This window comes from Callospermophilus lateralis, chromosome 1 (genome assembly GCF_048772815.1).
Source record: "Callospermophilus lateralis isolate mCalLat2 chromosome 1, mCalLat2.hap1, whole genome shotgun sequence".
NCBI classification, from domain to species: domain Eukaryota; kingdom Metazoa; phylum Chordata; class Mammalia; order Rodentia; family Sciuridae; genus Callospermophilus; species Callospermophilus lateralis.
The window spans coordinates 62,082,263-62,094,691 of record NC_135305.1 but is presented as its reverse complement, the minus strand read 5'-3'; the positions used below and the strand labels follow the sequence as shown (position 1 = coordinate 62,094,691).

At 34.5% G+C, this 12,429-nt stretch overlaps 1 protein-coding gene across 2 annotated transcripts in view; it reads left to right on the top strand.

The window, feature by feature from the left end:
• Hgf (hepatocyte growth factor) overlaps nucleotides 1-12,429 on the top strand; it is a 71,992-nt gene that overhangs the window by 20,697 nt on the left and 38,866 nt on the right. For both annotated transcript variants that reach the window (XM_076862529.1, XM_076862533.1), the window contains exons 6-7: nucleotides 3,818-3,938; nucleotides 5,461-5,579. In XM_076862529.1, coding sequence (XP_076718644.1) covers nucleotides 3,818-3,938; nucleotides 5,461-5,579 — 240 coding nt within the window. The remainder of the gene's footprint in view (nucleotides 1-3,817; nucleotides 3,939-5,460; nucleotides 5,580-12,429) is intronic.

The following is a 12,429-nucleotide window of genomic DNA, read 5'->3' as shown; positions in this document are numbered from 1 at the left end:
CTGAGCTAAAACATATGTTAATTAATTGCTTTTAGTCCATCTACAATGTATATATGCTTTAAAACATCATAAGTGATAATATATATATATATATATATATATATATATATGTATGTATATATACATATATATATTTTATCTGCCAACATAAGAAAAAGAACACATTACACAATTATGTAAAGAAAATACTACCAATAAATGCATAATTTAAAAGTATAGAAGGTTGAGGTACATAAAATTCCATTTATTGTTTTAGTATTTGGGATTTAAAATGCTCATCAGTCACTGGAACAAATGTCATGTTTAGTGATTGTCATGTACTCAATTAAATATATTTTAAATAAATCATAATCATTATTTTAAAAATACCTTAAAATCCCAAACAACACTAACATAACTTTATGTGTATAATTTCATATTCCATGTGGAAAAAACCTTAAGAAATAGGATTAAATAAAACAATTTTCTGTAAGTGTGAATTTGTGAAACTATTCATATTTTAATCATTCAGTTTTGCTGAAGAAATTGCATGTATGGATTTTTCTGAGGGAGTACATTTACTGGAATAAAATAAACAGTGACTCAAAATAGATTCAGATACTTTGAATAATTGTTTTACTCTGCAAACTCACAACACATGAGGTTTTATGATTGAGAAAAACAGTACACAATTTTTTATTGGGTTGGTATGATGATAAAGATGTTAAATTAATCCTGATTATATTATAATTTATGTGTAGTTTTTATAGTTTTTCTACTATTATTTAGGTCAGAACCATTCTTAGACTATTGAACTGAAGAATAGTTTATGTGATCTAGGATAGTACTTTGCTTTTATCTTTATGTTTTAAAGGGAAGAACTTTCTGGAATGATTAAATAATGAACTGGCAGTGACAGACAGTGTCCAAGGACAATCCTCAACCCCCTTGCACCATTGCATAATTCATACTTCCACCTGTTTGCTTTGGTATGTGGACTTGGTTTCCACCTACACTGTTTTGTTGTGAGCTGTGAAAACTTATAAGATTCTTAGAATTTGCAAAGGTTGAAAACTAAGTTCAGAATTTTGGCCTTCTTGAGGTAATTTTTTTTTAATTGACCTGAGAGTTTAATTCAATAGTAAAAAAGGCAAACTTTCTGGTTACTTACCTTGTATAAATTGACCAATCTAGTTGCTCTCCCATGGCCTTTTTTTCTCTATCCTCCAATAGGTGAGAATTCAACAGGAGGGTAACCTATTCTTCTATAGAATAAGGCAGAAGCTAGTGGAGATAATTGGGAAGAATATTGACTTCCTAAAATTATCAGTTTATCTTAAAATATGGTCAGTTAGACTTTTTCAGAAAAAAGTGTAAAATTATATAGAACAAAAGGAAAATTGGGACAATGGAAAGAACTGTAAACTGTGTGGGTCAGAAGACCTGTGTTCCAGACACAGGGTTGACATTTTCTATTTTAGGTAAGTCTCTTAAAATTTGTGTGAGTTGTATTTTCTTCATTGTAGCAATCAAAGGATATCTTACGTGTTAGCAGTATATAATAAGTAATCAAAATGATGCATATTTTAGCATCTCAGTTCTATCATAGGACACATTTAATTGCTACTCTTACAACTTTCATTGCCTTCCAAAATCTAATTATTTTTGCTAACTTGTATTTATTATTTTTTATCTCATTGGGCCAATAACCACAGCCATAACTCTCTGTTCACTTTATTACAAACAGAACATACTAGTTCATGTTTTCATACCATTTTATTGCAATTTTTCCTTTATTCCTTATCCAGCTCTCATCTATCTTTCAAGATCCAAGTAAAATTCAGTCTCTCCTAAAAATCCAATGCCACCAAACACTTAGAACTTTAGAAGAGATCACAGTATCTACAAAATTGCTACTTAAAATGAGGGTCCAAGTACCAGCAGCATTAGCATCCCCTGATAGCTTATTATTAATGCCCAATCCAGAATCACTGAGATAGTTTGCTTTTTAACAAGATTTGAAGGAGATTTTTTATGCACATTAATGTTTGGAGTAGAATTGACCTACCACACTCATTCTAGAAAATAGTCATCTTGTGGAATCATCTGTTTAATTTGTGTAGCTATCTTTTCCTAAGACCAATAAAATTCAACAAGTCTGAGAAGAGTGTTTTATAATAATGTTCATAGTATTGCTTCCCAGAAAATAACTCTATTGTCTCTCATTAGAAGGATATATACTATTACAAAATGCATTTGCTGAAGGAAATATAATAGATATATTCTGGTTCCTGAGTATTATTGAAGAGTAGAAATTAGACATTTGGATGCTTACCTTTATGAATGACCATAGCTATCCTACTTTTTAATTTAGTACAAAGGAGCAAACAACAATGATAAATGCTGCATCCTTTTCATTGAAGATATCAAATCATGAATTCTTTTTTTTAAAGGGGCACCAAATAAATCTACACCCCATTCAAATGAAAAGCTGAAATGTGATGATGTATAACCTATTCTGAGCATTTCAATGAGGAATTGACTTTGGCTAACCTGAGTATCCTTATCAATATGCTCTTGAACCCCTCTGATTTACTTATTGAGTGTATTCTGGGGAATTGCAGTATCAAATGAGGGGAAGCTGAATAGATCCCTTGTCTTAGTTTGTGAATTAACCTGCATGAAAAGGAGTAGATGGATCAAGTCAATAGATAGATCATGTGTTTCAGAAAAGTTAATAGTTAATGTCCTGCTATGTTTTAAAAATGAGAGGTTCAAAAGTGATGATTCTAATATTATATTCCAAATTACTACCAATATCCATTAGGCTAGATTCCAGTGGATAAAACTAAACATTGATATCTTTCCCCACTTCAGCTAAAGTTAGATGATCAGTAATCACAAGATACAAATGATGTGTCTGGGGAAATTTGCCGGATTCGTAGGAGAGCCAAGCGATGATTTATTTTGCAGGATGCGTGCCTTGCTACAAATCAACCTTCTGTTTGTGAAGTCTCATTTTCAGTTAGTTGACGTGATTCAGAGTTTTCATTGTGACCTAAGAGACCAGCCAGAAGAGAACAATTAATTAACCTCACAAAATCATCAGTAAGATCCTGCATAATTAGATCAGCTTATACATTTTAAAAAGAGTGGGTACAAGAAGTTCAATAGCAGGTCATTTTCTATCCTATGCTGGATAAGAATGTGAGCTTGCCCAGCCAATACAACATGGATGTTCACTAACAGAAAAGATCTGTGACTTCTTTCTTTCTTTCTCTTTCTTTGTTCTTTCTAATCTGTGTCCTTTGAATTGCACCCAATTTCTGTCTGCAACTGTTTCCTTAAATACATTGGTTCCTGATTATTGAATTAACCATAAGAAAATACCATGTACTCATTTTGAATGGTGCAATTACTATATATGTATTTGAAGGGTGAGTTGAGAGAGGAACACTATTGTGCTAAAAATAGAGACACCAAGATTCTTGCATTTTAGACCAAAAAGAGAAAAATTTCCAATTGTCCATCTTATATTTTTGGTCTCTTTGTATTGACATACAGTTGGACAGTTACTGAAAAATTTTACAGTTAGCATCCTGGCCCTCAGGTGAATCTGTATGAGACTAACATACTTAAACTATATAATGAGTTCCATAGCATGTATTTTATGCCACTATTTATGGACATTAGTCCCCAATTTAAAATTAGGGTGGTTTTTAGGGTTGTCTAAAAATTTGTTTGCTGAGAAATTGATTTGCTGTTCTTTAAATGAAACAGTGGTGTTCTTGAGTTTGCTGTCAGAAACAATTAACATGCCATACTTTAATTTTATTAGTTGAATGCATGACCTGCAATGGGGAAAGCTATCGCGGTCCCATGGATCATACAGAATCAGGCAAGATTTGTCAGCGCTGGGATCATCAGACACCACACCGACACAAATTCTTGCCCGAAAGGTAAAATGCCAATGAATCTTGCTTCCCACGGATCTCTGTATAAACTGTTATTTGTTCCATTATAAGCTTCCATGAAAACTCTTTGTATGATGTTTTAATGATGGGGCTTGAACATAGTTCAGAACTCCCCTGAACATATGGCCTTTTTCTGAAAGTGTTGTTGAAGCTGAATATTTGGGAGAGGTGTCTTTTGGGGAAAAAGGATTTATGACGAGGTATATGAGAATATTAGGTATGCTTTTTATTGGTCTTGACTGACTAGTTGAGTCTCTAAAATCAGGAAGGTTTTGGACACAAGACTATAGTCAGGTACAAAGTAGAAGCAATAACAGAGCTTTCTTTAGCAAAAAAAAAAAAAAGAAAGAAAGAAAGAAAGAAAGAAAAAAAAAAGAAAAAGACAAAAGACAGAGCCAGTTCAGTCATCACTTTGATAGGCCCTAACCATGAAAGGACTAATTACTCCTAAATGCAAGCAAATCTCCTTCCAGAGCTGCATCTTCAGAGACTCATATTCTGTGGGTCATATGAGTGACACCTAAACTTAGGAGATGTCTCTAAAAAGTGAATGAAAACTAGTGCCAATAATGTGTTAGCTGTTTTATCCTGATGTATTTAAAAATGGTGGACAGGGCCAGCTTTTTCCAGGAGAAGGATTTGAACTTATAGTTGAAAACAACAAAAGATTATGTCTTTTGCTAGTTCTTTTCACATGAGATGAAGTGGGAAAAAAAAGAAAAGAAAAATAAATTCTTTATTTTTACTAGAAAGAATAAATATATAAATATTGCAAAGAAAAAGCCATTCCTACCTTCCTTTGGAAATTGCTACAAGGTATTTTTATTCTCCTATTTTTTTTTTTTGTAGTGATTGTTGTTAGTTTTTGCCTCTTGTTGTTCTTTTAAATGAAATTAAAACTCTTGATTTATTTTTTTAAATGCATGTCTTTTCTTTTAAGTGAGAGCAGAAGGGATGTGGTAGCAATTAAAATCAGGTTACCAATTCAGGACTCTGTTCATTTAAAGGGAGGTGGGATGTGGAGAAAGTGGTGTGATGGAGTTTGTCTCTTGCCCTGGTGGAGTTGAGGGCATGACCTAGAACAGCTCCATTTTAAAACTGAGCTATCATTAGTAACAGAGCAATTGAAACCAAACTTCCAATTGAACTTTAAGCCCTAGAGGAGGACCTGTTTTCTTAATGAGCGTTCTATATGCGGTCATGTTTTTTGCAGTCTGTTTCTTAATTGGGCTGTGTGAGAAAGGGATTCATTTGGAATCCGAATTGGTGGACAGGTATACCAAATGGATCTAACTTATTAGCACAGAGGATGATACTCTGTTCTTAGTGGAATATGCAGGTAGATTCAATAGTTAATGATCAGCAGTCCCTATAAAGCAAAAGATGAAAAACTGGCACTTTCCCTAGCTAGTATTATCCAAACTAAGTACAAAGTTATCTTGTGAGCTGAAGGCTAGGTGTGTTCCCAGGCAGATTTACGTGACACTTCTCTCGGTGTGGTTTGCAGATACCCCGACAAGGGCTTTGATGATAATTATTGCCGCAACCCTGATGGCAAGCCGAGGCCGTGGTGCTATACTCTTGACCCTGACACCCCTTGGGAGTACTGTGCAATTAAAATGTGTGGTAAGTTAGGGTCAAATTTATTGCTTCCTTTTCCTCTCACAGACTGGATCTAAGCAGGCGATTATTAGTGAGACAGGTTAACAAGTATTTTACTTGATGCTTTAATGCGTGCAGGTTTTAATATTTTAAGAATGTGTTATATACTCCTACCCAATCTTTTGAATTTTCAAAGGGTTGTTATTTTGGAAGGTGTTCATACATAAATGCACACATATATTAAAAAAAGTATTTATACATATGGTAAAAATGTAAACATTCTAATGATCAAGAAAACAACAACAACAACAACAAAAATAGTGGAAAAAAAGACAAGGAAATATGCAGAACATTGTAAAGTCATTGGGATACTAAAAGTTGAAACTTTGATTCTTACCTTCTAGTCCTGGATCCTGGATCCTTTCCCTTCCTTTTCTCCCCAGAGACAGGAACATTAGTTGTCCCCTGGCTGTTATCCTTTTGGTGAATGACAAAGGTGGCAATGAGGAAAACTGAGTTTAACAGCAGAAATTTATCCAGCTCTCCTGAATTTATGCCCAAAACTTAGTTTTCCTACTCTTCGTGTCCCTTTAACTTTAGATATGTAGTCCTCTCTTTCATGGCTAACTCCCATGTTTTTGCTCTTTGAAATTATACTGGAGACTAATTAGATATAGACTTATTTTTTGTTTGTTTTCATGAATAGAGCTCTTATCTTTTCAACTAGAACCTAAAAGCTTTAAGATCAATAGAGCTGTATAAATGTATTAAGATGTGATAATGCTTAAGTTGGCATGATAACATTGCATGTAGGCATCATAGAGAGATAAATATCAGCAACACAAGGTCAGGGACCAGAAGCTGAAGTAACACAATTATGAGAACATGGACAGATATTTGCATATTTCCCTATAGCAGCCTGATGTGGTTAGTATTCTGAAGAAACCTAACTCAATATCATTCACGCTATTCTGCTGTCAAGGTGAATCGCTCTTTCTTTAGCACTACTAATAAATGGAAATGTTTTGGGCAACTCATAAAGACCACAGAAAGGCGATGTGCATGGCATATGTGAAATAGCTTCAGAATCTGAAAACCTCTCAGAATGAAACAAAATGTTCCAGGGAAACTGAATCATCTGCTTTATCCTTTAAAAAAAAAAAAAAAAGATGACTTGGTGACAGTGTTGCTCTGTATAGATCGGGTTCCTTCCACTCATTGATTTGTTTAATCATATTAATCTTTCTGTCATTCTGAATCAGTTAGGTTCAATAAACCAACTGTTTCCATCCTCTCTTTCTCTCTCTGTCTCTCTCTCTGTCTCTCTCTCTGTCTCTCTCTCTGTCTCTCTGTGTGTGTGTGTGTGTGTGTGTGTGTGTGTGTGTGTGTGTGTGTGTGTTGGTACTCTTATAACTCTTGTATATAATAAGATAAGAATAAGCACACATGTTCACATGCATGTTCATCCTATAGCATGATTATACTCACAAAGATGTCCATACTGCCCTTCTCTTTGGTTCTCAATGAATATTTCAGATATTTTTAAAAGAAATTGGGAGATAAAAAAATAAAATGAATGTGACACTTCCTAAATATTAAATAAGTTTCTTTTCTGTATAAAGGGGAATTGGCGAGTTATGTAAATAACATGCGATAATTCTGATGGCTGTGTTAAGTAGAGTGTGGTGCTTTTAGGATGTTACTTCTAATAAAATAATATTAGAATTTGTGAGCCAAACCTATGTCTTTCAGATTAAAATAATCTTCTGAGCTTTGAAACGTTTAAAGATGTATTTATTGAAGGACAAGTTTTAGTTTAAGAATTATTTGTTTGCTCATTTAGAGATTGGAAAAGGCTATTATTAAAATATTAAAATAAATTTGACATTCTAGAAATTCTGAGAGATAAGTTTTTTAAAAGTATTATAATTACACATAGTTTGGGGGTTCATTTTGCTAAATTATACATTTGATCATAAAACTCATTCTCCCCATTTCTGCTTCTCCTCCTTCCCATTATTTGCTTCTTCTACTGATCTTCCTTTCATTCCTTTATTGATTTATTTTGCTTCATAATTTCTACATATACATAAAGGTGAAATTCTCTTTGATACATTTATATATACGTATAACATGATTTTGTTAAATTTGTTCCATTGTTTCTTTCCCTTTCCCATCCATCCTCCCTCCCTCTTGTTCTCCCACTTCTATTCCACTGATCTTCCCTCTAACTTTAGGATGTTCAATTTCCTCCCCTTTTGCTCTTTCCCTATTGTGCTCTGGCTTCCACAAAAGTAAGAAAACATTTGACATTTGATTTTTTGAGTTTGGCTTATTTTACTTAGTATGATTTTCTCCATTTCCATCCATCCATTTATCAGCAAATGCAAATATTTCATTCTTCTTTATGCCTGCATAAAACTCCATTTTGTGTGTGTGGGTGTGTGTATGTGTACATGCCGTATTTACTTGATCTGCTCATCTACTGATGGGCATCTGAGTTGATTCCATAATTTGGCCATTGTGAATTGTGCTACTATAAACATTGTAGTGACTGTATCATTATAGCATGCTGCTTTTAGTTCTTTTGGATGAATATTGAGGGGTGGGATAAATGAGTCATATGGTGGTTCCATTCCTGTTTTTTTTTTTTTTTTAAGTATGAGAGAGAACATTTTATGAATAGTTTTTCAAATGTTTTGGCTTACATATGTAATAAATCCTCTAGTGCAAAACTGAGAAATTTGGTGGTAGTTTCAATCATGTGTTAGATTTATGTAGTGATAAATTACCAAAAACTTAAGAGTCTTAAAACAACTTAGCTTTATTATAATATTGCATTTGTGGGTCTGGCATTCAGTGACAACTCAAGTAGATTCTCTGTTCAGGTCTTGGAAGGTCATAATCAAGGTGCTTACCAGACTTGTGAGCCCATCTAAGACTCAGTATCTCATTTCAAGTTCACTGATTGTTGGCACAATTCAGCCTCTTGTGGATGTAAGGATGCACACAGTCTGCACTCTCTAGAAACTTCCCGACATTCCCTGACACATGACCCTTTCTGCACTATGTCAGTTTACTTCTTCAAGGCAAAAAGGATATTATCTCCAGTGCCTTGGGCTTCTGACCTCTATAAACTCCTTTTTTTTCCCCCAAAAAATCACCTGATTAGGTTGGGCTCACATAGTTTAGTATCCCTTTTGATTTAAAAAAATCAATTTATAGCAACTGTAACTATACATGCAAAATTTCTTCTCCTGTGTTGGTGTAAAGAAATCTAATGATGACTCTCCCTTGTATTTGGTCTTATGGTATTCACACATATCATCCACACTTAGGGGAAGTGATTACACAGAACACACATGCCAGTGGGTGGGGATCTTGGGGGCCAATTGTAACAGACAATTGGTTATCTGATTGCAACTGATTCTTTTGTATTATTAAATTCTTGAAACAGCATTCAGGTTATCATTTAGTCTGGACTAGCTAAATGCATTCTGGGTTTTCAATATTTTTGAAATTAGAGTTGCTAATTGTTTCACTTATTCTCTTGAAAGTTGAAGAGGGGCTTTAAAACTTTTGATTCATAATTTATTATCATTTATTTTAAAAAATAAGGTGATTTTATCTACAAAAAGGGTGCTTTCCTTTGAGTGTTAGTAATTCTTATTTTGATTCTACAAAATGGTTGTGAATAGTAAAGAATAGGTAGAAGAGCCTCATGGTATTTAAGATATGGCAACTAGGCTGACGTGGGTAGGTTGTAGGGTAACAAAAGAAACTGGAAGATGATTAGAAAATCTAAATTGACAAGGCAGATAGAGCAGGATCCAAGAGTAGCCAAAAAGTTGCAACAAGAAACACTGAGAATAAGCAGGAGGAGTGGTCACATCTGACTTATGGTGTAGAATTGTGGTCCTCAAACTGATGTACGTGAAACCCAGGGAACAAAAAGACTCTTCCAGGGGTTTGTAGTGTGGACCTATGATGTAACTGTTTCATCTACATATGCATTATTTCCCAAAGTCCTCAGCATGAGATGCACGTGCTCCTCAGAAGTTCGGAAAGTTCAACACCTGTTTTCCCATCCATATTGCGCTTTCCTGCTTTACTGGATAAAGTGAGATTTCTCATTCCTCTCAAATTCTACTATAGTACATTGCCCTGGGTTATAAAAACATTAGGGACTAAAACAGATATCTTTGAAAGTACATTAAATATATATTCATGCTGTTTGTCATTATGAATCACTAATAGTTGTATAACTCTATCCAGTGAATCTACAAATATGCACATATGTGCTTTTGTGTGGGGTGTGTGTGTGTGTGTGTGTGTGTGTATGCATGCATAAGCATGCATTTATCTCTTAGAAATGTGTGGTCACAGGAAATTCTAAAGTTTACTTGCAATATATGAAAATCTTTCAGAGCACTAACATGAAGAGAGGAATAAAAGACTCTCTAACATAAAATACACAAAATGAAGGTCAGTAAGAAATAGAGTACAAATTAAGGCAGTCAGCAGTGAGAAAAATGAGATGAGGAAGGATATGAACAGTACTAAAGAGGTAGAATGTAGAAGATATAATGGCAAAATTAGATATAATGGGAAATGAATAAGGAAGAAGAAAAGTTTAAAATATTTTCCAAGTTATTGGATAGATGCATGTATTAGAGGCATTGTTTTGAGGGGAAATGTAATGTTTAATTGTGCTTATGTTGAGATGGGGTGCTTGGCATCTGTGTACATAGAACATCGAGATTCACTTTTCTCTGTGAGGTTGTAGAATGTCAAAAGTAAACAGTGACAGCAAGAACCTTGTGCAGGAGACCCCAGCAAGCGCATAAAGAACATAGAGAGGGTGGTTTGTCCCTTTCTGCAGAGCACCCATTCAATCAGTATTTGCTGAGCAGTCATTAGAGATCAAACAATTTTCTAGACCTTTGGGATATATATGTACAAAAGGGACCAAGGGCTATAAGAAAATTGAAATTTCAGAACTTAACAAGAACTAGTAAAGAAAAGCTGACACAATCTTGATACTGAGATAGTCATACCTTTCAGAGACCAAGTTTGAATATAGCTCTTGATTGCTTTTCTGCAGACTGAACAACAAATTTGTTCCCATCACTTTGCTTCTGAGCTTCTTATAATCACTGAAATTGCTCTTTTTAAAAGATATTTATTTTTTAGTTGTAGTTGGACACAACACCTTTATTTCACTTGTTTATTTATTTATTTTTTTTGTGGCGCTGAGGATCGAACCCAGGGTCTCGCACATGAGAGACGAGCGCTCTACTGTTGAGCCACAACCCCAGCCCCTGAAATTGCTATCTTACAACCACTGAAGGATGAATGTTGCTCATTGTCTGCATGTGTGGCCCAAGGTGCATTGCCACAGGCTTCTTAGTTTTCCTTTTTGCTAGATTCCTGAAAAGGGGATATCCACCCAAATTTCAGAAGGCCACAGATATTTCAGCTATATAAAACTTTTAACAGGGTTCTGAGAAGATGAAATTTTAAGATATTGCAAACACAACAAATTTAAACTCCTCTGTGGTTCTTGGAATACTGATTTTCTTATGGTTTTCCCCTATAATTAGTACATATTCCAAATAGCTGTTTGTTGACAACTTTTAAGGGAGAAATAGTATTTGTGGAGAGTAATTATGTTTTTCTGAAGTGAACTATAATAGGTCGCTGGCAATTGAAGAGCTTCCTTGTGATTGATGTCTCTTAGAAAATTTCATGTATTTAAAAAAATTATTTCAGACACTTCTTGGATTGAAGTTACCTGTATACTGTTCAACATTATTGGGAACCCAAATTGATTATATGACTCTATAGTTAATATTTTAGAGGTTGAAATGGAAACATAAAAATATTAATTTATTAACCGTGACATTGTAAGTTTTTTTGCAAATCCAGAATCTTTGTAAATTTCTTGATGTAATCTTAATTGAAGACTCCTGGGTATCTTAACATTTGCTTTTGCCTTCAGTCTTTCAGTCTTTTGGGATAGCACAAATCACATGATTCCTGGAAACTCTACTGTATAAAGGACAAATGACTTCTTAACATTATTATAGAGATAGTTTTGATCTCTTAGGCCCCTGAAAAAATTTGGGAAGCTCAAGTGTCCCTAAACTCTCTGGGAACAGCGTTATGCTAGGTATGAGACCTAGTAATGCTACTATGGTCCCCTTAGAGCACACAAATCAGGAAACACCTGTTGACTGCTTCAATTCTTCCCCATCTCCCCTTACCAGCAACTGTCAAGTTGGAAACTTTTGTCATTACCTTCTTCTCTGATTTTCTTCAATAATCCTAAATTAGGTCTTCTCTGCTGTTTAAACTCTCTTTTGCATGATTGGTACTACCATTTATCTTGCTTAAAAACCAAAAGCCTAGAATAATCCTAGATGTAGCTCTTTCACATTCAATCCATTACCAAGAGCTGCCAATTTCTTCTTCTCTGTAAATACCCTGCCAAAATGGCTATTTCAGGTCATCACTGTCTCCTTTATGCAGGAGAGTATTAGTTTTCATTGTGAATATTTGAACAGTCTTCTGAGTTGACTTATCTCTATATCTTCTGTTTTCCCCTCCCATCCCTTCTCCACACTGAAAATAGAGTGATATTTTAAAAATCTGATGCTAGTATTTCTCATCCTTAGCACACAACGCACAAACATACATGACTATGAAAGACATTTCAATGATTTCCTTTGATTCCAGGAAAAGACAGAACTTTGACAGCTCTCCCATATCTCTAATCTACAGATGGCCGCATGTACTACCACCTTTCTCTCTGTGCTCTCTTGCTTTGTGTCTAGCCACAATGGTTTTATTCCAATAACTTATATTTTTCATG